At 42.9% G+C, this 24,607-nt stretch overlaps 1 protein-coding gene across 1 annotated transcript; it reads left to right on the top strand.

Moving 5' to 3' along the window:
- The first annotated feature begins 3,153 nt into the window (after nt 1-3,153).
- On the top strand, nt 3,154-14,971 carry LOC100400878 (importin subunit alpha-1). The gene is given in 11 exon segments (XM_035300472.3): nt 3,154-3,278; nt 3,433-3,458; nt 3,460-3,568; nt 7,840-7,928; nt 9,429-9,697; nt 9,897-9,991; nt 10,087-10,350; nt 10,818-11,051; nt 11,300-11,482; nt 13,299-13,448; nt 14,633-14,971. Coding segments are annotated over 11 exon segments (1,587 nt in total). The 5' UTR covers nt 3,154-3,203; the 3' UTR covers nt 14,726-14,971.
- Nucleotides 14,972-24,607: the final 9,636 nt, after the last annotated feature.

The raw sequence follows: 24,607 nt of genomic DNA, 5'->3' as shown, positions 1-24,607 counted from the left end.
TCTGTAACTCCAATTCTAATTTGTTTTTTTTTTTTTTTTTTGGTTTCAGGGGAGGTTTTTTGAGGCGGAGTCTCGCTCTGTCACCCAGGCTAGAGTGCAGTGGCATAATCTCGGTCCACCTCCCAGGTTCAAGAGATTCTTCAGCCTCAGCCTCCCTAGTAGCTAGGATTACAGGCATCTGCCACCACATCTGGCTAATTTATATATTTTTATTAGAGATGGGTTTCACCATGTTGGCCAGACTGGTGTCAAATTCCTGTCCTCAAGTGATCTGCTTTGTCCTCCCAAAGTGCTAGGATTAGAGGCAGGAGCCACAATGTCCACGTGCTTCATTCAAAATTAGAATTGGTGTTATGCAATTGTTCTTTCAAGTAAGAGTGATCATTGCTGCATATTTGAAAGAGAGCGTTTTGTATATAAGCTTGACACTTCTGACTGATAACCTGTACAGAGATTGGATTTTCAGATGTGTAGACTGGATTTTCAAAAATAATTTTACCAAATTTCATGTTTTCAAACTTATTCAGATTACATGTACAGCAGCTTGTTTAACTGCTCAAGAAATTGGTGTGCACCTGCTTTCGCAGCTGCTGGGGGAGGTGAAGCAGGAGGATCCGCTGAGGCCAGAAGTTTGATAACTGCCTCACCCCAGCCTGGGCAACAAAGCAGGATCTTGTCGGAGTGGGGAAGGGGGGATGAAAAGAAAAAAGACACCATAGTGACATCATTAGCGCAAAACCTTGAAAGGCAGGAGCTGGTTTATGTTCTTTACCTTTTAATCTGTAGGGTGTCTTTAAGTTTTATTTCAGTTGTGTCACCAAGCGTACTGGGAAAGGACATACTGAATGATATCACCAGAAGGGGTGTGGAGTATGTAGATAAGCGTGGTGACTGCTGGTTATTCATACCTTAGGCTTATATTTTCTAAGATTTTGAATAGCCAGATATTAAAAATTTTGCACTGGGTTATTGTAGTTTGAAAAAATTTTTATTCCAGAAATTAGGGGTTCTACTGGTCGCATCAGAAAAATGACCCTATATTTAGAGTGGTTTGAATCTAAGGGTAAGTTCTCAGGCATCCTTAATAGCTCAGGCTTAACTAACAGTAGTAATATGAAAATCAAGAAAGTTTTTTTGTTTGGGTTAAGTTTGTCAGTTGTACTCTAAGTATGGGGGTGTGGTTGGATAATTTGTGGTAGAGGTAGGATTATGGTAGCTGTCTTCCCTGGCCTGGCTTTGTTGTAGAAGTTTTCAGTGGGTTATGGTGGCTTGTACTTGTGATTTTGGTACCCATGTGAAGTCGGCAGTTTGAAACCTGCTTGAGCCCGTCTCTACTAGAAATACAGCAATTGGGTGGGTATGGTGCGCTCCAGCCTGGGTGACAGAGCAAAAAAAGACATTGCATCTTGTGTCTTCCACCACAATCTCCTGTTTTGGAGTATCCAGAGGTTTATGTTTCTGAACAGTCATTTTCTCCTTCACACATATTTCTGGTCTCACCCCACTTCACTTGTTGGTTGGTGCTATAATTGGGTACTACAGTGATTTGCTATTACAATCAGAAGTCTTCAGTTAAATTTGTCAGGAGGCTCTAAAGGAATGCTAACTCTCACACTTTCCTTGCTTGTAGCCCTTTCATTTTCCAAGCTAGCAATTTAGCATCTTCTGACTTTTCTTCTATCTTTGTTATCTTTTTGTGAACCTCCAGAGTCCTCTTTTTTTTTTGGAGATGGAGTTTTTCTCTTGTAGCCCACGCTGGAGTGCAATGGCGCTGTTGGCTCACTGCAACCTCAGCCTCACGGGTTCAAGGGATTCTCCTGCCTCAGCCTTCTGAGTAGCTGGGATTATAACATGCACTGCCATGCCTGGCTAATTTTTGTATTTTTAGTAGAGATGGGGTTTCACCATGTAGAGTGGTCTCGCACTCCTGACCTCAGGTGATCCACCGGCCACAGCCTCCAAAAGTGCTGAGATTACAGGTGTGAGCCACCGCACCCGGCTCCAGTGTTCTTCATTTTAAGGACCCTGTGATTACATAAGGTTCATCTGGATAAGCTTTTCATCTTAAATCAATCACATCTAAAAACTTCCTTTTATAATGGAAAGTGTTACAGGTTCCAGGAATTAAGATGAGGACATTTTTGGTGGGCCATTATTCTGCCTTATTCTACCACCACCACTACAAAAGCCTCAGATTTGTCATCTTGGCTCACTGCAACCTCCACCTCATGGATTCAAGCAATTCTCTAATTTCAGCCTTCAGAGTAGTTGGGATTACAGGGGCCTGTCACCACACCCAGCGAATTTTTATATTTTTAGTAGAGACAGGGTTTCACCATGTTGGCCAGGATGGTCTCAAACTCCTGACCTCAAGTGATCTGCCCACCTGGATCTTTTAAAGTGCTCGATTACAGGCATGAGCCACTGCACCCAGCCACTGTTTCTTTAGTATGCTTCTTTTCCCACTGTCATTATCTATTTCAGACTTCCATCCCTCACTTTGCATAAACTCTTAACAGATGACTTTACCTCCAACTTTATAGAAAAAATAGAAGCCATCAGACGGGAATGAACTCAGCTGCCTGCCACCAAACCAAAACTACTGACACGGCCACATCTACCTGTGTAGAACAGAACAACATAGTTGTAGGTGAAGCAGTCTGCCCTACACTAGAGATGGACCTCTCTACACCTATTGTTTTCACTTTCCTTCCTGTTATACTGAAGAAGGTGTCCTTCCTATCCTTGGCCAATATCATCTTTCATCCACTCAGTTATCCTTCCCAGGTTATCATTTCTCTTTTCAGTAGCTTCAAACTACCCCTCATTTTTTTTGAGACAGGGTTTCACCATGTTGCCCAGGCTGGACTCAAACTCCTGGGCTCAAGTGATCCTCCCACCTCAGCCTCCCACGTAGCTGAGACTACAGGCTTTCATTATTGAGCCTGGCTTCTTGTCTTCTCATCAGCATTGACATACTTGGATTTTCCTATCTTTAAAAAGTGTTTCCTGAATCTCACCTCCTTTTCCAGCTACTGTCTCATCCCTCTCCTCCCACTGCAGCAAGAGTTCTTGAGAGAGTTGTCTACACCTGCTATCTTTACTGCCTCATCTCCCACTCCTCAGCCCATTAGAATGTGAATTTACAAGGAAATATTGTTCTCGTTCTCCATCTTTTAGCTTTCTCCCTTTGTCTCATAACCATGCCCACCAACGAGAATGCACATACACCTGCTGCCCGTCTTAACAGATTCAAGAACAAGAGAAAAGACAGTACAGTGAGTACCTTCTGTTGCTTTCCTGTGGTGTTATTTACATGGGAAGACATTTGGAAAGGGGTAAAAATGTAGGGATTTTTTTTTTAAGAAAATGGCCTCACTTAGCAACAGAAACTGATGTGATAGGTGAAACACCATGTTATCTTTTCTCAAGGAAATGAGGCGTCGCAGAATAGAAGTCTGTGGAGCTGAGGAAAGCTAAGAAGGATGATCAGGTGCTGAAGAGGAGAAATGTAAGCTCATTTCCTGATGATGCTACTTCTCCGCTGCAGGAAAACCGCAACAACCAGGTAAAAAATATGTTTTAGTGTATGAGTTACATTAAATTCAGAAAATCAGTAGAGACTTTTCTGAGAAATTCAAGTAAACTTAACGTTTCTAGTCTTTTTTTTTTTTTTTTTTTTAAATAGACAGGGTTCACCATGTTGGTCAGGCTGGTCTTGAACTCCCGACCTCAGGTGATCCGCCCACCTTGGCCTCCAAAGTAGTCCTTGGATTACAGGTGTGAGCCACTATGCCTGGCCAACATTTCTAGTCTTATGACTTTGACTATCTGTGAAAATCTTTTTCTCTGATTGAAATTAGTAATTTTCTTCTTTCCTGCCTTCTATAATCCACTGAAGCTGTTTTTAAGATCTTCCTTTAGCTCTGACCTTCCTTCAGACTTCCCTGCATTTCTAGCTACTAGCTGGGTACCTTGATCTGACCAGTGTGTCCAGAACTAGTTTCTGGATTATATTTCTCTCTCTCTCTCTCTCTCTCTCTCTCTCTCTCTCTCTCTCTCTCTCTCTCTCTCTCTCTTTTTTCCCCTGAGACAGCAGTGGCACGATCTCGGTTCACTGCAACCTCCGCCTACTGGGTTCAAGCTATTCTGCCTTAGCTTCCTGAGTAGCTGGGATTACAGGTGAGTGCCACCATGCCTGACTAATTTTTGTATTTTTAGTAGAGACAGAGTTTTACCATGTTGGCCAGGCTGGTCTTGAACTCCTGACCTGCCTCAGCCTCCCAAAGTGCTGGGATTACAGGCATGAGTCACCACACCCAGCCCGTATCTGGTTTATTTCTGCCTTTTTTGGTATTCTCTATTTTTTTGTAAATGTCACCGGCTTTGCTCAGGATTTTCCTCCTGAAATATTTACAGTGGCTTCCTAATTTATCATCTTCTTCTTTTCGTGCCATATACTATTTTCCTGAAATTTTTCCTGAAGTATTGCTTTAGATATGTGTTTTCTCTCCTCAAAATCCATACTCCAAATTGCTTGAACCTGGGAGGGGGAGGTTACCCTGAGCCGAGATTGCACCATTGTACTCCAGCCTGGGCAACAAGAGTGAAACTCTGTCTCAAGAAAAATAAAAATAAAAAAATTAATACATACTCCAGCTGGAGTTCACACCTGTAATTCCGGCACTTTGGGAAGCCAAACTGGGAGGATCACTGGAGGCCAGGAGTTTGAGCCCCGTCTAGGCAACATAGCAAGGCCGTGTTTCTACAAGAAATAAAAAGTTAGCTGGGTATGGTGATGCAGGCCCTTAGTCCTAAGTATTCCCGGGGCTGAGGCAGAAGGATCACTGGAGCCCAGGATTTTGAGGCTGCAGTGAGCTATGATTGTACCATTGCACTTCATCCTGGGTGACAGAGTGAGACCCTGTCTCTAAAAATAAAAATCCATACTCCAGGAAGGCCTTCCATAAAGTAGGTGCCTTAGATTTTCAGATTTATCTTTCATAACTGAGCACTTGCCTACATCTTTTTCTCACAATATGCTGCTGCTTTTTTTTTTTTTTTCCCCTCGTGGCATAGTCTTGTTCAGTTGCCCAGGCTGGAGTGCAGTGGCATGATCTCGGCTCTCTGCAACCTCCACCTCCTGGGTTCAAGCAATACTCGTGCTTCAACCTCCTGAGTAGCTGGGATTACAGGTGTATGCCACCATGCCCGACTAATTTTGTTTTTGAGACGACTTTGCTCCCATTGCCCAGGCTGGAGTGTAATGGCGCGATCTCGGCTCACTGAAACCTCCGCCTCCCAGGTTCAGGTGATTCTTTTACCTCAGCCTCCCAAGTAGCTGGGATTATAGGTGTGCCACCATGCCCTGCTAAATTTGTATTTTTAGTAGAGATGGGGTTTCTTCACCTTGGTCAGGCTGGTCTCGAACTCCCAACCTCAGGTGAGCCGCTTGCCTCAGCCTCCCAAAGTGCTGGGATTACAGGCATGAGACACCATCACCATGCCCGGCCTATTTTTTTTTTTTTTTTAGTAGAGATGAGGTTTCACCATGTTGGCCAGGCTGGTCTTGAACTCCTGACCTCGTGATCTACCCATCTTGGCCTCCCAAAGTGCTGGGATTACAGGTGTGAGCCACTGCGCCCAGCCACGTTATGCTTGCTTTAGCACTCCACATTTATCTTTCTTTTTTTTCATTGAATACTGTCTATGTTCTATTTCTAGGGTATTAATACTCAAAACTCAGCTTCTCCTTGTAGCACTCATTAGTCTAGCAGGAAAGACACCCCTTTCACAGGATTCTCTAGCGCCCTGGTTCTGTACCCAAAATGGGGGGTAATACTGTGTACCGCCTCTACTTACCACTGGTTTTATGCTGTTTGTCTACTGGTCACATTTTTTCTGTTAGATTGCAAGCTCCTAGAAAGACAGGAATACTGACTTTTTGAATTTCTGGAAGCATTGATTCTCAAACCTTATTTCTACTGTGATTCCTAACATAAAACTTTTTTTTTTTTTTGAGACAGAGCTTCGCTGTTGTTGCCCAGGAGTACAATGGCTCGATTTTGGCTTGCACCAACCTCCGCCTCCTGGGTTCAAGCGAATTTCCTGCCTCAGCCTCCCATGTAGCTGGGATTACAGGCATGCGCCACCCCACCCAGCTAATTTTGTATTTTTAGTAGAGGCAGTTTCTCTATGTTGGTCAGGCTGGTCTCAAACTCCTGACCTCAGGTGATCCACCTGCCTTGGCCTCCCAAAGTGCTGGGATTACAGGCATGAGCCACTGCACCTGGCCAACATTTTTTTTTTTTTTGAGATGGAGTTTCACTCTTGTTACCCAGGCTGGAGTGCAATGGCGCGATCTCGGCTCACGGCAACCTCCACCTCCTGGGTTCAGGCAATTCTCCTGCCTCAGCCTCCTGAGTAGCTGGGATTACAGGTGTGCCACCACCATACCCAGCTAATTTTTTGTATTTTTTAGTAGAGACAAGGTTTCCACCATGTTGGCCAGGATGGTCTCGATCTCTGACCTCGTGATCCACCCGCCTCAGCCTCCCAAAGTGCTGGGATTACAGGCTTGAGCCACCGCGCCCGGCCCCCAACATTTTTTTTTAAGGGGAAATGGATCTTGCTCTGTTGTCCAGGCTGGAGTACGTTGTGGCGAAATCTCAGCTCACTGCAGCTTCTGTCTCCCAGGTTCAAGCAATTCTCCTGCCTCAGCCTCCTGAGTAGCTGGGATAATAGGGGCCCACTACCATGTCTTGCTAATTTCTTTTAAAGACAGGGTTTCACCATATTGGTCAGGCTCCTCTTGAACTCCTGACCTCATGATCTACCCACCTCAGCCTTCCAAAGTGCTGGGATTACGGGTGTGAGCCACTGTGCCCAACAGTCTTGCTAATTTTTGCTTTTTTTTTTTTGGGAAACTGTGTCTCACTCTGCTGCCCAGGCTGGAGTCCAGTGGTGCGATCTTGGCTCACTGCAGCCTCCACCTCCCAGGTTCAAGCAGTTCTCCCGCCTCAGCCTTCCGAGTGCTGGGACTAGAGGCACCTGCCACCACGCCCAGCTAATTTTTGTATTTTCAGTAGAGATGGGGTTTTACCGTACCGGCCCATCTGCCCACCTCAGCCTTCCAAAGTGCTGGGATTACAGGCGTGAGCCACTGTACCCTTCCAAACAGAAAACATTTATATTTGCAACAACACTCAACTGTGGAAATACATAGGTTATAAAATTAGATATGTAAATCCTCAGCGCATTGCTTGTAACCATGTCTTTCTCCCTCAAAGTATATCTGAACGCAAGTGATTGAGACTAATGTAGGAATAATCTTCAGTCTGCTCTGATTATTATTATTATTTTTTTGAGAAAAGGTCTTGGGTGGTGACAGGTACACACCACTATACTTGGATATCTATATATATCAATTTTTTGTAGGTGGGAAGGTCTCACTATGTTGCTCAGTCTGGTCTTGAACTCCTGAGTTCAAGCTATCCTCCCTCCTAAGCCTCCCAAAGTGCTAGGATTACAGGTGTGAGCCACCGTGCCTGGCCTTCTAGTTCATTTTTTAAATTGTTCAAAGCTGCCTTTTTTTAGTGACAAAACTCTTGGATACTCCATAACTCGAGACTCCAGTGAGTCATACACCAAGTTTGGAAACTGTTCTACATATAAAATAATGAATATTTAACAGGTAAAATTAAATGTAGGGCTAAGTTTTTAGTGGCTGGCTATAAGCCTAATTGATGTTTATACTTGCCTTCTTGCCTTCACAGTGGTAAGTGTAGATTTTATTGTTTGCATTTATTTTTAATGTGCAAAATTTTGTTATTCTTTTAGGGTACTGTAAATTGGTCTGTTGATGAAATCGTCAAAGGCATAAATAGCAACAACGTGGAAAATCAGCTCCAAGCTACTCAAACTGCCAGGTATGTCTTATCTGCCAATAGCACAGGTTACCTAATAAATTAGTGTTTTTAGATTTTTTTTTTTTTTTGGCAGGAAGGGACAGACAAGATAGTGTAAGGAAAGATTACACCAGCTAGCCATAAACCAAACAGTGTTTTTTGTTTATTAATTTTTATGAGTGGGAGGCCTTGCTATTTTGCCCAGGCTGGTCTTGAATGCCTGGGTTCATGCAGTCCTCTCACCTCAGCCTTCTGAAGTGCTGGGACTACAGGTGTGTGCCCTTGCACCTGGCCATAAAGTTTTTATCAAAGTAATGTTTCAAGTTACTGGCAGTGAAAGGAAGAAATGAATAGTAACTGGGATTGAGACATCTGTTTAGAATGATAGATCCATTTAGGAAATAAGCATAATTTGACTTTTATCTCCCACCATACACAAATATTTATGATTAATAGAAAGGATTAATAATTTCTGTAGCTTGACAGTGTGCAGAAGAACAAATTTCAATGGTAAATAATCATTAAAAAGTTCTAGGCTGTGTGCAGTGGCTCATGCCTATAATCCCAGCACTTTAAGAGGCCAAGGGGTAGGTTACTTGAGCCCACGAGTTTGAGACCAGCCTGTGCAACAGGATGAGACTGTCTCTCAAAAAATAAAAAAAAATTACCCTTGTGTGGTGGTGCACACTTTTAGTCCCAGCTACTAAGGAGGCTGAGGTGGGAGGATTACTTGATCTCACTCAGGAAGTCGAGCCTGCAGTGAGCCGTAATCGTGGCATTGCACTCAAACCTGGGTGGAGTAAGATCCTGTGCTTAAAAAAAAGGTGCTTCACCACAACGGTTAGGGAGATGCAGATTAAGTTAACAATGAGAGTATAACCCCGTCATATTGTCAAAAGTTTTTTTAAAAAAGAGACAAGATCGGGCTGGATGTGGTGGCTCATGCCTGTAATCCCAGCACTTTGTGAGACTGAGGCAGGTGGATAACAAGGTCAGAAGTTTGAGATCAACCTGGCCAATATGGTGAAAATCCAGTCTCTATTAAAAATACAAAAATTAGCTGGGTGTGATGGTGGGTCTCTGTAGTCCCAGCTACTCAGGAGGCTAAGGCACAAGAATCACTTGAACCCAGGAGGCAGAGGTTGCAGTGAGCCAAGATCAAACCACTGCACTCCAGCCTGGGCGACAGAGCAAGACTGTCCCCGGCCAAAAAAAGGGACAAGATTTGTAGTAGATTTCTGCAGTGATGCAGAGGAGGGTAATCTGTATTATTTTAGGGAAAAATGGTAGTTAATTATACCACATGTATAGCACCATGCAAGTAAGCTGTTCAGCTTCTCTTAGGTTCCAGAATGTCTCAGCATTTAGTGATTTACATAAAAGGTTGTCTGAAGTTGTAAAGTCTTGAATTGCATTGTATTTATTTATTTATTCTTTTGAATTGCATTTTAAATTGGTTTTTACACAAACTCCTTTTGTTAATCACTTTCAACTTTTATTTCTCTTTTTGTTTCCCTTTAGGAAACTACTTTCTAGAGAAAAACAGCCCCCCATAGACAACATAATCCAGGCTGGTTTGATTCCAAAATTTGTGTCCTTCTTGGGCAGAACTGATTGTAGTCCCATTCAGTTTGAATCTGCTTGGGCACTCACTAACATTGCTTCTGGGACATCAGAACAAACCAAGGCTGTGGTAGATGGAGGTGCCATCCCAGCCTTCATTTCTCTGTTGGCATCTCCCCATGCTCACATCAGTGAACAAGCTGTATGGGCTCTAGGAAACATTGCAGGTACTTGGACTTGAAGTTCTTTTGACTGAATGTAAGTGTAATGAGTTGGAAGAAAGGCCTTGTTATAGGTAATAGTGACTTTGTCAAGTTTTGAGCTTGCTTTCAAGCCGTTATTAAGAATGAAGGTGGTGCATTCAGTCATTGAACGTTGATAGTGCTGGACAAGGTAATAGAAATCAATCGTGCCTTCTTTTTTCAGGTGATGGCTCAGTGTTCCGAGACTTGGTTATTAAGTACGGTGCAATTGACCCACTCTTGGCTCTTCTTGCAGTTCCTGATATGTCATCTTTGGCAGTAGGTTACTACCATAAGTAGTTACTCTCTTTATTCTAATTTCCCCCATCTTCTCAAAAGACAGAATCTCTCATTGCTGATTTCTTTTTCCCCAGTGTGGTTACTTACGTAATCTTACCTGGACACTTTCAAATCTTTGCCGCAACAAGAATCCTGCACCCCCGTTAGATGCTGTTGAGCAGATTCTTCCTACCTTAGTTCGGCTCCTGCATCATGATGATCCAGAAGTATTAGCAGATACCTGCTGGGCTATTTCCTACCTTACTGATGGTCCAAATGAACGAATTGACATGGTCGTGAAAACAGGAGTTGTGCTCCAACTTGTGAAGCTTCTAGGAGCTTCTGAATTGCCAATTGTGGTAAGTTCCTTTCTTTTAGATTAGGACAAAATTATAAGAAGCATGATCAGGGCTGGGTGCAGTGGCTCATGCCTGTATAATCCCAGCACTTTGGGAAACCAAGGTGGGTGGATCACCTGAGGTCAGGAGTTAGAAAGCATGGTGAAACCCTGTCTCTACTAAAAAAAAAAAATTAGCCGTACATGGAGGCATGTGCCTGTAATCCCAGCTACTTGGGAAGCTGAGGCAGGAGAATTGCTTGAACCTGGAGGTGGAGGTTGCAGTGAGCCAAGATCACACCATTGCACTCCAGCCTAGGTGAGTCCGTCTCAAAAAAATTTTAAAAAGCATAATCAGTTGATACAAATACTGAAATATTGCCTATTTCAGGCCATGATGGGCCTCTTACCAAAACTGTTAGGGTATAGAATTTCTGAAGTGCTGGGAAAAAAATACGGTAACCAGCATCAACATTTTTTTCTTTTCAGACTCCTGCACTACGAGCCATAGGGAATATTGTGACTGGTACAGATGAACAGACTCAGGTTGTGACCGATGCAGGAGCGCTTGCCATCTTTCCCAGCCTGCTCACCAACCCCAAAACTAACATTCAGAAGGAAGCTACATGGACAATGTCAAACATCACGGCTGGCCGTCAGGACCAGATACAGCAAGTTGTGAATCACGGATTAGTCCCATTCCTTGTCAGTGTTCTTTCTAAGGTAACGAAGTCTTAGGGTTTAATCATGGCATATTTTTAGTGTTTATTATAGAGAGCTCTGCTTGATAAAGTTTTTAATATGCAAGAATCCTGGGTTCTACTTGGAGTCCTCTGCAGAAAAATACCCAGTAACCCCTTTCACTTAAAGTTTCACTTGGTACTTTTCAGTCATTGTTTTTGTGAAAAGTACTCTTGGAATCTTATTTGTGCAACTGTTCTGAAATAAAACCATTTTCTTATGTTTAATAGGCCGATTTTAAGACACAAAAGGAAGCTGTATGGGCTGTGACCAACTATACCAGTGGTGGAACAGTTGAACAGATTGTGTACCTTGTTCATTGTGGCGTAATAGAACCATTGATGAACCTCTTAACTGCAAAAGATACCAAGATTATTCTGGTTATCCTGGATGCCATTTCAAATATCTTTCAGGTAAGTCCTATCATGGTGGCTTTGTTTGAATTTGGGCTTGTAATCAGTTTACTATTTAGACCTGGAAGGAGGGCAGCTGTAAGTTTACTCACTAGTAAACCACAGAATCAGAAAGCCTGTTTATGTGGGCCACACCTTTGATTAGAAATATGGCAGGTATTGTAAAAGGTATAAAAGAGATGACAAGTGGATGGATGATGTGACCTGAATCAAAGTCAGGCCCTTATGTGAACTCATCACACCTATTTACTTGGTTGATTTAATTTCCCAATTTCATACTGAATTTTGGCGAAATTAAATTTTTTTTTTGAAATTAAATTTTTTTTAACTTTTTTTTTTTTTAAATAAAGACGGGTTTCACTGTGTTAGCCAGGATGGTCTTGATCTCCTGAATTCATGATCTACCCTCCTCAGCCTCCCAAAGTGGTGGGATTACAGGGGCGTGAGCCATCGCACCCGACCTTGTGAAATTAAGTTCGGCAGGGTTTGGTGGGTCACACCTGTAATCCTAGCACTTTGGGAGTCCAAAGTGGGTGGATCACCTGAGGTCAGGAGTTCGAGACCAGCTTGGCCAACATGGCAAAACCGTATCTCTACTAAAAGTATAAAAATTAACTGAGCGTAGTGGCTGGTGCCTATAGTTCCCACTGTTGAGGCTGAGGCAGGAGAATCACCTGAACCCGGGAGGGCGAGGTTGCAGTGAGCCGAGATTGCGCTACTTTACTCCAGCCTGAGTGAAAGAGTGACACTCTCTCAAAAAAAAAATTTTTTTTGAATGACTTAATTATATTTTTCTTCTGGTTCCATCTCTAATTGATTCAAGCATATCAGCATATGATACTTTGTCATAGTAGGTAGGTGGTAGGTAAGCCCTACTCATCAACTTTGGATTCTAGAGATTTTTTACATATAGAAGTCGAGCCTACAGTAATGGATGCTGGCATATCTGTCACTGCGTATAAATAATTTGTCAATATGTGGCCAGTATTTCTTCTTCTCTTTGTCTAGTCCCCTAAATTATTTTGAAGGAAATTTGTTATTATATTTATAGATATTTATGTATCTTTTTTTTTTTTTGAGACAATCTTGCTGTGTTGCCAGGTGCCAGGCTGGAGTGCAGTGGCGCAATCTCTGCTCACATCAATCTCCGCCTCCTGGGTTGAAGCAATTCTCCTGCGCAGCCTCCCAAGTAGCTGGGACTATAGGCACGCGCCATCATGCCCAGCTAATTTTTGTATTTTTTAGTAGAGGCGGGGTTTCATCATGTTGGCCGTCTTGATCTCTTGACCTCGTGATCCGCCCACCTCGGCCTCCCAGAGTGCTAGGATTACAGGCGTGAGCCACCGCTCCTGGTTTATGTATCTCTTAAAAGTTGAGAAGTTAAAAACTAATCTGCATACCATTCCTTATGCCCCGCAAATCCTTAGTACCAACACACATTCTGGTTGGGGACATTTTAGTGTAGCACTCCATAGGCCATCTTTGCCCTTAAACACCTTGACTAACTAAACCTTGTGATGACACATTATTTTGATATTTCCCACATTATTTTGACAAAGATGGAAAAAGTTGAGAGCTATTGATGGTAAGATCTCTGGTTGAAGGCTCCAGTTGAAGCAGTGCTAAGAGTAGGTATAGATCCAATCATATTGAGTTTCAACAAAATATAAAATGGACATAAAACTATGATATGCTTCTTGAAGGAACTGTTAGGTGCTTAATTCTGCCTGATACATCAGTGTTCAATTTTTGATGTCATTTTCTTAAAGTAAAACATTCAGAGTATATGCTAGTAAACTTGAAATTTTTTTTTTAGGCTGCTGAGAAACTAGGTGAAAATGAGAATCTTAGTATAATGATTGAAGGATGTGGAGGCTTAGACAAAATTGAAGCTCTACAAAACCATGAAAATGAGTCTGTGTATAAGCCTTCATTAAACTTAATTGAGAAGTATTTCTCTGTAGAGGTGAGTAATGGATGGTAATGTTACTAACAACTTGCAAACATGTAAAGTCAAGGCCTTGAGCCTTTTTTTCCCTCACACTTTTTTTTTTTTGAGACGGAGTTTTGCTGTTGTAACCCAGACAGGAGTGCAATGGCATGATCTTGGCTCACCGCAACCTCCGCCTTCTAGGTTCAAGCAATTCTGCCTCAGCCTCCCTAGTAGCTGGGACTATAGGCGGGCACCACCATGCACAGCTAATTTTTGAATTTTTAGTAGAGACGGGGTTTCACCTTGTTGACAGAGATGGTCTGGATCTCTTGACCTCATGATCCACCCGCCTCGGCCTCCCAAAGTGCTGGGATTATAGGCATGAGCTACTGCGCCCGGCCTTTCCCTCATACTTTTAAAAATGAGCGTTGAGGTTACACTGAACTGAGATCATGCCACTTCACTCCAGCCTGAACAACAGAACAAGACTCCGTCTCAAACAAACAAAAACAAAGCCTCATATCTTTGTTAAATATAGCAAAATATCAGCATGTGTAGGACACAATGTACTTATTTGCTCCTTTGGTGGTAATAAACTTTGGCTTGGTGGTAATAAAATCTTTTTATTCATTTATTTAATTTTATAAAGACAGGGTTTCACCATGTTGGTCAGGCTGGTCTTGAACTCCTGACCTCAGGTGATCCGCCCACCTTGGCCTCCAAAGTGCTTGGATTACAGGTGTGAGCCACCACACCTGGCCAATAAAATCTTTTTAAACTGAGATTTTAAAAGTAACAGGATTAGTTTCAAATGAACAGTCTTGAGAATCGTAGAATATTTTGAGAATAAGTTTATGGATGTCATTGTACGAGTTGATAGAGAAGTAGGCCAAACCCACCACCATGCTCTGGGCCTAACAGGCACTCGTTTCCAACTGAAAATTGACAGTTGGAGAAGAAAAATAATCTCAGCCTTTTTCTGTTACTGTAGTAACAGATAAGCATTCCTTATCCCCGGCCCCCACAACTCCCCAGGCACTCATGAATTGGCAGAGTTTCAGAGACCCTCCCTCCCCTGTGTCAAATATTAGAATATCATACAGGATTAAAGGTATAATATGCAGATCAAGATCTAAATATTAAATATAGACTTCTAGGTAGGCTGCTGCTTGGAATATTTATATTACTTTTATATTTATTTTTTAATATATTTCCAGGAAGAGGAAGATCAAAATGTTGTACCAGAAACTACCTCTGAAGGCTATACCTTCCAAGTTCAGGATGGGACTCCTGGGACCTTTAACTTTTAGATCATGTAGCTGAGGTATAAATTTGTTGTGTACTATGTTTGGTATTTTGTCTTCCTGTTTCTCTACGAAGAACTCTTTCTAAATGTGGTTTATTATTGTAGCACTTTTTACACTGAAACTATACTTGAACAGTTCCAACTGTACATACTGTATGAAGCTTGTCCTCTGGCTACATTTCTTATTTCTATGTGGAATTTCATATCTTGCAGCCTCCTGTAAATAAACATTAAAACCCACCCTTTACTTCACCATGCCTATGTATTGCTTTCTAATTTGGGACCTTTAATGTTGCAAGTGAAGGATAACCTATCCAAACCGATGCAATTAACCAGAGGCAGTCCAGGTTGCAGCTCTTTGGAAGAATGAATAAAATTTTCCAGAAACCCTCAGCCAGTGTCTCTTTAAGTCTCCTTGGCCAGGGAGATGGGCTTAAAAATGTTAAATTGAATCATAAATTTGTTCTGAAGCTATAAGTGGAATTAATTCCTCCCAAACTTGAAGGCTGAATGGGGTTCCAAGGTAAAATAGTCACACATTGGCATCACCTGGGAAAGTAGCCAGTTCTGTTTAGTTGGTGAGGGTCCACATTATTGTGTTTTTTTGTTTGCTTGTTTGTTTCTGTTTTTAATATGGAGTCTCGCTCTGTTGCCCAAGCTGGAGTGCAGTGTAACAGTCTTGGTTCACTGCAACCTTTGCCTCTCAGGCTAAAGTGATTCTCCTGCCTCAGCCTCCCGAATAGCTGCGATTACAGGCATGCCTGGCTAATTTTTGCATATTTAGTAGACAGAGATGGGGTTTCACCATGTTGACCAGACTGGTCTCGAACTCCTGACCTCAGGTGATTTGCTCGCCTCGGCCTCCCAAAATGCTGGGATTACAGGAGTGAGCCACCATGCTTGGCCATGACATCTTTTCAAGTCAGTAGTAATATTACTGCAACAAGTCTCCATTTACCTTCTTGGCTGCAAATGAGGATTTTCTTCCCTTAGTTCATCAACATGCATAGAAATACATTTTTGTCTTTTGCAGGTAATAGTTGAGTTTTAAAATCCTTCCATGGAACAATGTTTAATCCTTACCCTGTTTAGGTATAGAGCACTAGATAGTGCTTATATGAAGTACCCTCTAGAGCCAAGTTACTAAAATGGGACACTAGGCCTGGCGCAGTGGCTCACGCCTGTGATCACAGCATTTTGGGAGGCCGAGGCAGGCAGATCACTCAGGTCAGGAGTTCAAGACCAGCCTGGTAATATGGTGAAACCCTATCTCTACTAAAAAAAAAAAAAAAATTAGCCGGGTGTGGTGGCATGTGCTTGTAATCCCAGCTACTTGGGTGGCTGAGGCAGGAGAATTGCTTGAACCTGGTATGCGGAGGTTGCAGTGAGCTGAGATTGCGCCATTGCACTCCAGCCTGGGTGACAGAGCAAGATTCCGTCTCAAAAGAAAAAAAATAATGGAATAGTAAACCTCTGTGTTAACACGTGACCCTTGTAATAGACTATTTTGTTTGGAACTGTGGATCAGTTTCTCAGCTTTTCCTCTGCTATCCTAAAGGGGAGGGGGAAGAGACATCAACAGTACAGACTGCCTTTCCTTTCCTACTTACTTGATCCTCTCTTCCTCTCCCCAACTCGAGTTCCTTCTTGGATACTGAATCCAAAACTCTTCAGCTTGAGAAAAGGTGATGGGGAAGTAAACCTGGACATCCTACATTTTTGCTTTAAGGTGGGAGAGTTTTAATGGCTTCAGAGGGACGAGTGTAAAAGGATAGAAAGTGTAAGGTCTGGATTTGTTAAAGGCATGACTCAATAGTGAGGTAATGAACAGGAGATAGCTGGTTTCCAAAAAAGTTTCTTTTTTATTGTATTTTAGATAAAATGCTTAACATGCTAGTTTCCTTGGAGTTGTTAGGTCCATAGAGACATTGGGAGATTTTTAATTTATTGTGTGGGTAACTTAATATCTTTGAAAATGACAGAATGACTTTATTTATGTTTTTTTTTTTTTTTTTTTTGAGAGAGTTTTGCTCTTGTTTTGTTGCCCAGGCTGGAGTGCAATGGCACAATCTCCAGTCACTGCAACCTCTGCCTCCCGGGTTCAAGCGATTTTTCTGCCCTAGCTTCCCAAATAGTTGGGATTACAGCCACCATTCCCGGCTGATTTTGTATTAGTAGAGATGGAGTTTCTCCATGTTGGTCAGGCTGGTCTCGAACTCCTGACTTCAGGTGATCTGCCTGCCTCAGTGTCCCAAAGTACTGGGAATACAGACGTGAGCAACCGTGCCTGGCCTGACAGAATGACTATAACCAGCTTGATTTGTAAAAGTCATGATAAAAACACTATGTAGCCACCAGCTTCTCCCTCTTGCAGTGTTACTGTCTAAATTGCTAGTGATTTATTTATTTTTTTCAAATTTCTTTTGTTTTTCTCCTAGTGATTTATTAATGCACCAACATTTTTAGTTTCCTAGTAGTTTGAAATCTTTTTCTTTTTTTGAGACCGAGTCTCCCTCTTGTTGCCCAGGCTGGAGTTCAATGGTGCAATCTTGGCTCACTGCAGCCTCTGCCTCCCAGGCTCAAGTGATTCTCCTGCCTCAGCCTCCCAAGTAGCTGGGGCTACTGGCTCTTGCCACCACACTTGGCTAATTTTGTATTTTTAGCAGAGTTGGTGTTTCATTCTTGTTGCCCATGCTGGAGTACAGTGGTGTAATCTCAGCTCACTGCAGTCTCCGTCTCCCAGGTTCAAGCGATTCTCCTGCCTTAGCCTCCTGATAGCTGTGATTACAAGTGCCCGCCACCATGCCTGGCCAATTTTTATGTTTTTATTAGAGACAGGGTTTTGCCATGTTGGCCAGGCTGGTCTTGAACTCCTGACCTCATGTGATCCACCTGCCTTGGCTTCCCAAAGTGCTGGGATTACTGGTGTGAGCCACGACGTTCGGCAGCTGAAGTAACATTAAAAGATTGAACATCAGTGTTAAACATTTTACAAAATATTGATTCTTTCATTGCTATATTGCATTTTGGCTAAAAATCATCATGATTTTTAGAACAAAGGTAATCAACATTCTGTTTCCTATGGTTTTTTTTTTTCCTCTCATCGTCTATCTTTCTGTAGCTGTATCATCAATGAAGAAAAAACTCCAGGATACTGTTTTGTTCCTGTAAATCTTCATTGTTAATTAAGATTTTTATGGCCAGGCGTTGTGGCTCATGCCTGTAATCCAAGCACTTTGGAGGCCAAGGTGGGCAAATCACGAGGTTGGGAGTTCAAGACCAGGAAACCCCATCTTAAACAAAAATTTTTTTAAATTTCAGCATTTGGCTCTTTAATTGCATGACAGCATTAAGAGCAAAATCCATTTTGTTCTTATGGGCAGCTGGAAGCCTTGTCAGATACAGGACCCAAGTTCAGAAGGCCATTAAGGGAAGTGTAGCTGGCTGCTCCTTAGCCCTCTCCACCCTTGTTGGAGCTTGCCAAAACCCGGTGGACTGAGTTTGGAAAGCCCTTGAAACATGTCATTTCATTAATGGTGCTTTCTTTTGGGATTGGGCTGTTCACCTAATTTGTGATGAACAAAAACCAGCCAAATCATGCAGCCTTCCCCCAACTCCCCATGGGAAAGTGTTAGAAAAGAGTTTTAGCAACGTCACCCATTTAACTTTCATAACCCCAGCTAATAAAGATGATAAGAAACACTCAAGCTATCAAGTAGGGTTTCTTGAGGGCAGAAGTGCAATTTGATTTTGAGCACTTGTATATTAAATGATGTGTTGTTGGCTTAGTTTGAAAGCTAATTCTAGTGTCTCTAAATGCCCAGTTCCTCCTAAATATGTAAAACTGTTTTGTAACACTGTGTAGGAGGTGTATGCATCAAACCCTCTTAAATTGATCAGCTCATGCATTCCAGGCTTTTCACGATTGTAAATGTCTTTTCCCATCCTAGTTGCGTTAGGTGTCATGGTACAGTGAAATAGACTAGTATTTAAGAGCCAGATCTGTCTGGATTCAAATCCTGCCTCTTTATTATGTCAGTTAATGACCTTTGGGTGGGTCAGCTAAGTGCCTGGCATAAAAATATAGATATTTCGTTATAAAAGTTTTGTTTTTAATCCATTTGATTTGGGTAGAAAAGTTAAAAAAGTATGGATGCTAATTCCTACATAATAGAAATACCCAGGTAAATATTACAGCTATTCTAAACCTTTTGTTAGGAAGAGGTGTAATAACTGAAGAAACAAAAGTCTGCTGGGCGCGGTGGCTCATGCCTGTAATCCCAGCACTTTGGGAGGCCGAGGTGGACGGATCACAAGGTCAAGAGATCGAGACCATCCTGGCCAACATGATGAAACCCCGTCTCTACTAAAAACACAAAAATTAGCAGGGCCTGGTGGTGTGTGCCTGTAGTTCCAGCTACTTGGGAGGCTGGGGCAGGAGAATCGCTTGAATCTGGAAGGCGGACGTTGCAGTGAGCCAAGATCATGCCACTGTACCCTCCAGCCTGGCAACAGAACAGGACTCCATCTCAAAAAAAAAAAAAAAAAAAGTCTCCCTATGTTGCCCAGGCTGGTCTCAGATTCTTGGCCTCAAGCTATCCTCCTGCCTCAGCTTCCCAAAGTGCTGGACTTACAGGCATGAGCCACTGCACCCGGCTGTCTCCAACCTTTTAACACCAAAGATTTCTGTTTGTTCTTACATAGACACTTGTTTTCATATATTTTACCTTCTGGGCTAAGTTTATTACTACTCTTCTCTTTTTTTTCCCCTTATCAATCAGATACAAATCAACATGAGATCACCATACTGGATTGTTTATACAGTTAATGATAGGATTCTACCCAAAAGTCATGTTTTGTCAGCCTTTAGGTCTTTTAGGGGGCTTGGCATAGCTCTCTGAACAGTGGAACTAGCTCAAGGAGGGCACACTGGGACTAAGTGCCTACTGGCTGTTAGCCTTTGCAGTATCCCAGGGAGAGATCCAGCTCTGTTCCTGTGCCCACTGGTTCTCTTTCTCTTAATTCTATTGGACAGAACAGTTGGAGCACCTCCTCATCTAACTTCTCATTGGCCATGAGAAGAGGACTGAACCACCCAAGTCAGACTTGGTGATGGAAGCTTGTCAGTATTAATACCTGATAGGCCCCTAATAACTAGTGTTAATGAAGTTTCTCGAATGAGCAAACACTTGACTGTTCAGAAAACAACCACAAAGCTATATTTTCTACTATGAAGACACTCATGTTTAGAACTTGAACAAGTTTAGGCAGAAATAGTGGAAGCTTATTCATAAAACCAAGGAAATATGAGGAAAGATTGGATGAATCAGAAAACTTTGGATCAATTCAAAATTAAAATTGACAGTCAAGATATGATACCAGAAGGCATCTCCTGATTGTGGCTGCAAAAAATACATTATTTTAAAAGCAAAACTGTTGAAATACAGGAGAAATGTAGAAATGGGATGGTCTTTTTCAACTCTTTGGCTTAGACTATAGTTGTAGGTGACCAGTGACTGTCACACTACTCTGTTCTTGCAGCCTTTCAACCAATGTCTCAGCCACTCAGCAAAGATTAACTTAGGGAACACAAAGCTAATTCATTTTCTTTCTTTCTCCTTCCTTCCTTCCTTCCTTCCTTCCTTCCTTCCTTCCTTCCTTCCTTCCTTCCTTTCTCTCTCTCTCTTTCTTTCTTTTTCTTTTTCTTAACACAAAGCTAATTCATTTTCTTTCCTTCCTTTCTTTTCCTTCTTTCTTTCTCTCCTTCCTTTCTTTCCAGAGATGGGGTTTCACCATGTTGGTGAGGCTGGTCTCGAACTCTTGACCTTGTGATCCACCCACCTCGGCCTCCCAAAGTGCTGGGATTACAGACATGAGCCACCACCCCTGGCCCCCACTTCCTTCCTTCCTTCCTCGTTCCCTCCTTCCCCCCCCCTTTCTTCCTTTCTCTTTCTCTCTCTTTCTTTCTTCCTCTTTTCTCCTTCCTTCCTTCCTTGTTTCTATTTCTTTCTATCTCTTTTTTCCCCTTCCCTTCCTTCTTTCCTCCCTCCATCTCCTCTCTCTCTCTCTCTTTCTTTCTTTCAATGAGCCAAGACTGCACCACTGCACTCCAGCCTAGGCGACAGTGAGACCCTGTCTCAAATTGAAAAATTAAAACAATGCCACAGTTATTAAATTATAACCTAAAATTCTACCATTGGATCGTACATTTTGGCATGACTAAGAATTCTTAACCTGTGTAACCTGAGACCCAAGATAGGTTATGGGCACCTAACCAAGATAGGTTTCCTGTACCTCTGAACTGTATGCAAAGTTTACTGTTAAATACATGTGGGTGCTTTTCAAAGAAAGGGGATCATAGCCTGGCAAAAATTAGGTTCTCAAAGGCAGAGCTACCTTCAAATATTATAAGCTTCAGGTGTACTTCCTTTCCATTTATTTATTTATTTTTTTGTTTTTCTCTTTTTGTTTCTTTTGAGATGGAGTCTCACTCTTTCACCCAGGCTGGAGTGCAGTGGCAAAATCCTGGCTCACTGCAATCTCCATCTCTCACATTCAATCAGTTCTCCCATTTCAGCCTCCCAAGTAGCTGGGATTACAGGTGCCTACCACCATGTCCAGCTAATTTTTATATTTTTAGTAGAGACAGTTTGACCATGTTGGTCAGGCTGGTCTTGAACTCCTGACCTCAGGTGATCCACCTACCTCGGCCTCCTAAAGTGAAAGTGTTGGGATTACAGGCGTGAGCCACCACACCCAGCCTGATTTCTACACATTTGTAGATGAGCTTTTTTTTTTTTTTGAGACGGAGACTTGCTCTGTCACCCGGTGGGCTGGAGTACAGTGGCATGATCTCAGCTCACTGCAACCTCTGCCTCCTGGATTCAAGCCATTCTCCTGCCTCAGCCTCCTCAGTAGCTAGGATTACAGGCCCACACCACCACACTCAGCTAATTTTTGTATTTTTAGTAGAGACGGGGTTTCACCATGTTGGCCAGGCTGGTCTTGAACTCCTGACCTTGTGATATCTGCACACCCTGGCCTCCCAAAGTGCTGGGATTACAGGCATGAGCCACTGCAGTAGGCCACTTTTTTTTTTAAATGTCGCTCTCTGACCTAAGTAGTTTAAGACCTCAGATCAATGAATGTAGCTGCAATTTGACTAAAGAATTCTAGTCAAACAGGCATTTTAGCTGCTGTCCCCAGAAGATGGCATTTGGTTGACATTCGTTCCAAAAGCATGATGAAACACACTAAAAATCTGGCGCCTTTGCCCCTGAAAGAGAAGATGGCAAGGGTTTATATTTCTCTGGCCAGGAGTTCAGTTTCCCTGCAAACCCCAGAGGGTGGGTGGTAACAATGGGATGTGTTTGGCTCCTCATCCTCCTGCTGACAGCCAGGTCTCAGAGAGGCAAGTCCCACGCTTTCCCAACTCAGTATCTGAACTCTACTGCTGCAGGAGGAAAGGCTTGTAACTGGTTAGGAAGCACAGAACTTGCCTGGTCTTCGCCAGCATAATCAGATCTGTCATTCTCTTTAGGAACTGGCTCTGTTCTAGGCCTTGTTCTTTGCTCTGGAGGTAACAATTGCCATTTTTTCTCTCGTATTTCTGCTGTAGTGATCATACTTGCCCTTCTCATAGGAAACCACGGGAATCAGCCCAAGTCACAGCTGGCTCCCAGATGGCTCTTGATCCTGTGACCCCACCAACATTCCAATGCTGATTTGCTTGGGAGGTTCAAACTTGGCTTACTGGGCACAGTGCTTCTGGAACCCCACCCTGGGAGATTTATAGGCAGGCCTTGGAGAGAACAAATCTCTAGAGGTGGTATGGGGCCGAGCAGTTTCCTTTTGTTGCATGTTCTAGAATTCAGCTTAAAACAGAAGAGGCTGATCTCATTCTTGCCCCACCCGAAGATTGAGTGGGAATAAGAAACTAGCAAGCTGTTACTGACATTGCTAAATTACCTAACAGAGAGTTCTTTATTTTTTCTGTCTCTGTCTCTCTTTATGTATATTCATATATGTGTGTATGTACTCTATATTAGAAGAGAATTCTTTATATATATGTGCATACACAAGAGGAATTCTCTTCGTGTGTGTTCTTGTAGGATGCTGAGTTTGACATGAAAATGATCTAAAAAGATTGTATTCTTCAGGTCCCAGGCTGAGAGTATCCAATCCGTTTAGGTAGAAATGGCCAGTAGAGCTCAAATAGTTTCTCATTGCAAATAAATTCTTTGGTGTCCATTTCCTGGAGATACTGTAGAGGATGCTAGCAGGTTTCTAACATACTTCAGCTGTTCAGGAAATACTTTAAATAATTTCCTGCTCTAGAGAATAGGAGGAGGGCCCAAAACTTGGAATGCATTACTCTCTTTCTTTACGGTTTCAAATGCGGTTCACAAGGACCCTTTGCTATTCACACACCCTCCGAGGCGCTCTTTTCTGACTCTACCAGCCTTTTTATGCGGGAATGTTCTTTTTTTAAGTGTGGCAAGAATCCTAGTAACTTGGACTTCCCAGAGCATGCTGGCCTGAGCTTCCTAAGGAACTTTATAAACGAGCTAATTAAGCTTGGAAAGCCCCAGGCCAGTCCTCTGGGCCCAGCCGCAGTTTTTGCCCTGCACAGCAACAGTTCAAACAGTGGAGAGGAAGGGAAGCTGGCTGCCTAATGCAATTGAAACTGCAAGGGAGAAGCAAGTTCGGCAACACGTAATTAATTGCCTCCTTGGTTTGCTGCAGCCTAACAGTGGGGCTCAGATACTGGTATTTTAACTGGGTCAGTTAAGCCTTTGTCCAAGATTTCAGGCAATGGCCCAAAAATGGACAAGTCTAAGATTTTGCTTTTTTTTTTTTTTTTTTTTTTTGAGATGGAGTTTTGCTCTTGCAATGGCTCAATCTCGGCTCAGTGTAACCTCCGCCTCCCAGGTTCAAGTGATTCTCTTGCCTCAGCTTCTCGAGTAGCGGGATTACAGGTGAGCACCACCACACCCTGCTAATTTTGTGATTTTACTAGAGATGGGGTTTTACCATGTTGGTCAGGCTGGTCTCGAACTCCTGACCTCAAATGATCCACCCGACTTGGCCTTCCAAAGTGCTGGGATTACAGCTGTGAGCCACCTTGCCCAGCCTAACATTTTGCTTTTATCTAAAGCAGTGGTTCTCAACCGAGGGAGATAGCATCCCCTAAAATGACATTTGACAAAATCTGGAGACCTTTTTTGAGATGGAGTTTCGCTATCATTGGGCTGCAGGGCAATGGCATGGTCTCAGCTCACTGCTACCTCTGCCTCCCGGGTTCAAGCAGTTCCACTGCCTCACCCTCCCAGGTAGCTAGGATTACAGGTGCCTGCCACCATGTCTGACAAATTTTTGTATTTTTAGTAGAGATGGGGTTTCACCATGTTGGCCAGGCTGGTCTCGAACTCCTGACCTCAGGTAATCTGCCCACCTTAGCCTCCCAAAATGCTGGGATTACAGACGTGAGCCACCGTGCCCGGCCTTGAGACATTTTTGGTTGCTGTCACCTCTGGGGAAGGGGGATGCTACTGTCATCTAATGGATAGCGACCAGGGATGCTGTTAAACACCCCAGAATGCACAGAACAGCCCTCACAATAAATAGTTTTCTGGTCTAAGATGTAAGTAGCATGGGGGTTAAAACCCTGGTTTCAATCTTTAAAGTGATTCGGCGTTGGCTTGTCTCCTCTCTGTTAGCCCTAAATCTTAGGCTGGTGATGTTTCAGCCCACTCAGGTCTAGGATCTAAGCTCATGGCAGCACCCTGAGCCTCTTGTGGGTTCCTGGGCTCAACCCTCCCATAGATGCCTCTGTGAGTGATGACACTGTCTTAAGCTTCTGGGTGATGAAGACACACCTCTCACT

Source organism: Callithrix jacchus, chromosome 5, assembly GCF_049354715.1.
Source record: "Callithrix jacchus isolate 240 chromosome 5, calJac240_pri, whole genome shotgun sequence".
In the NCBI taxonomy this organism is placed as follows: Eukaryota; Metazoa; Chordata; class Mammalia; order Primates; family Cebidae; genus Callithrix; species Callithrix jacchus.
This window is presented reverse-complemented; position numbering and strand designations above follow the sequence as displayed.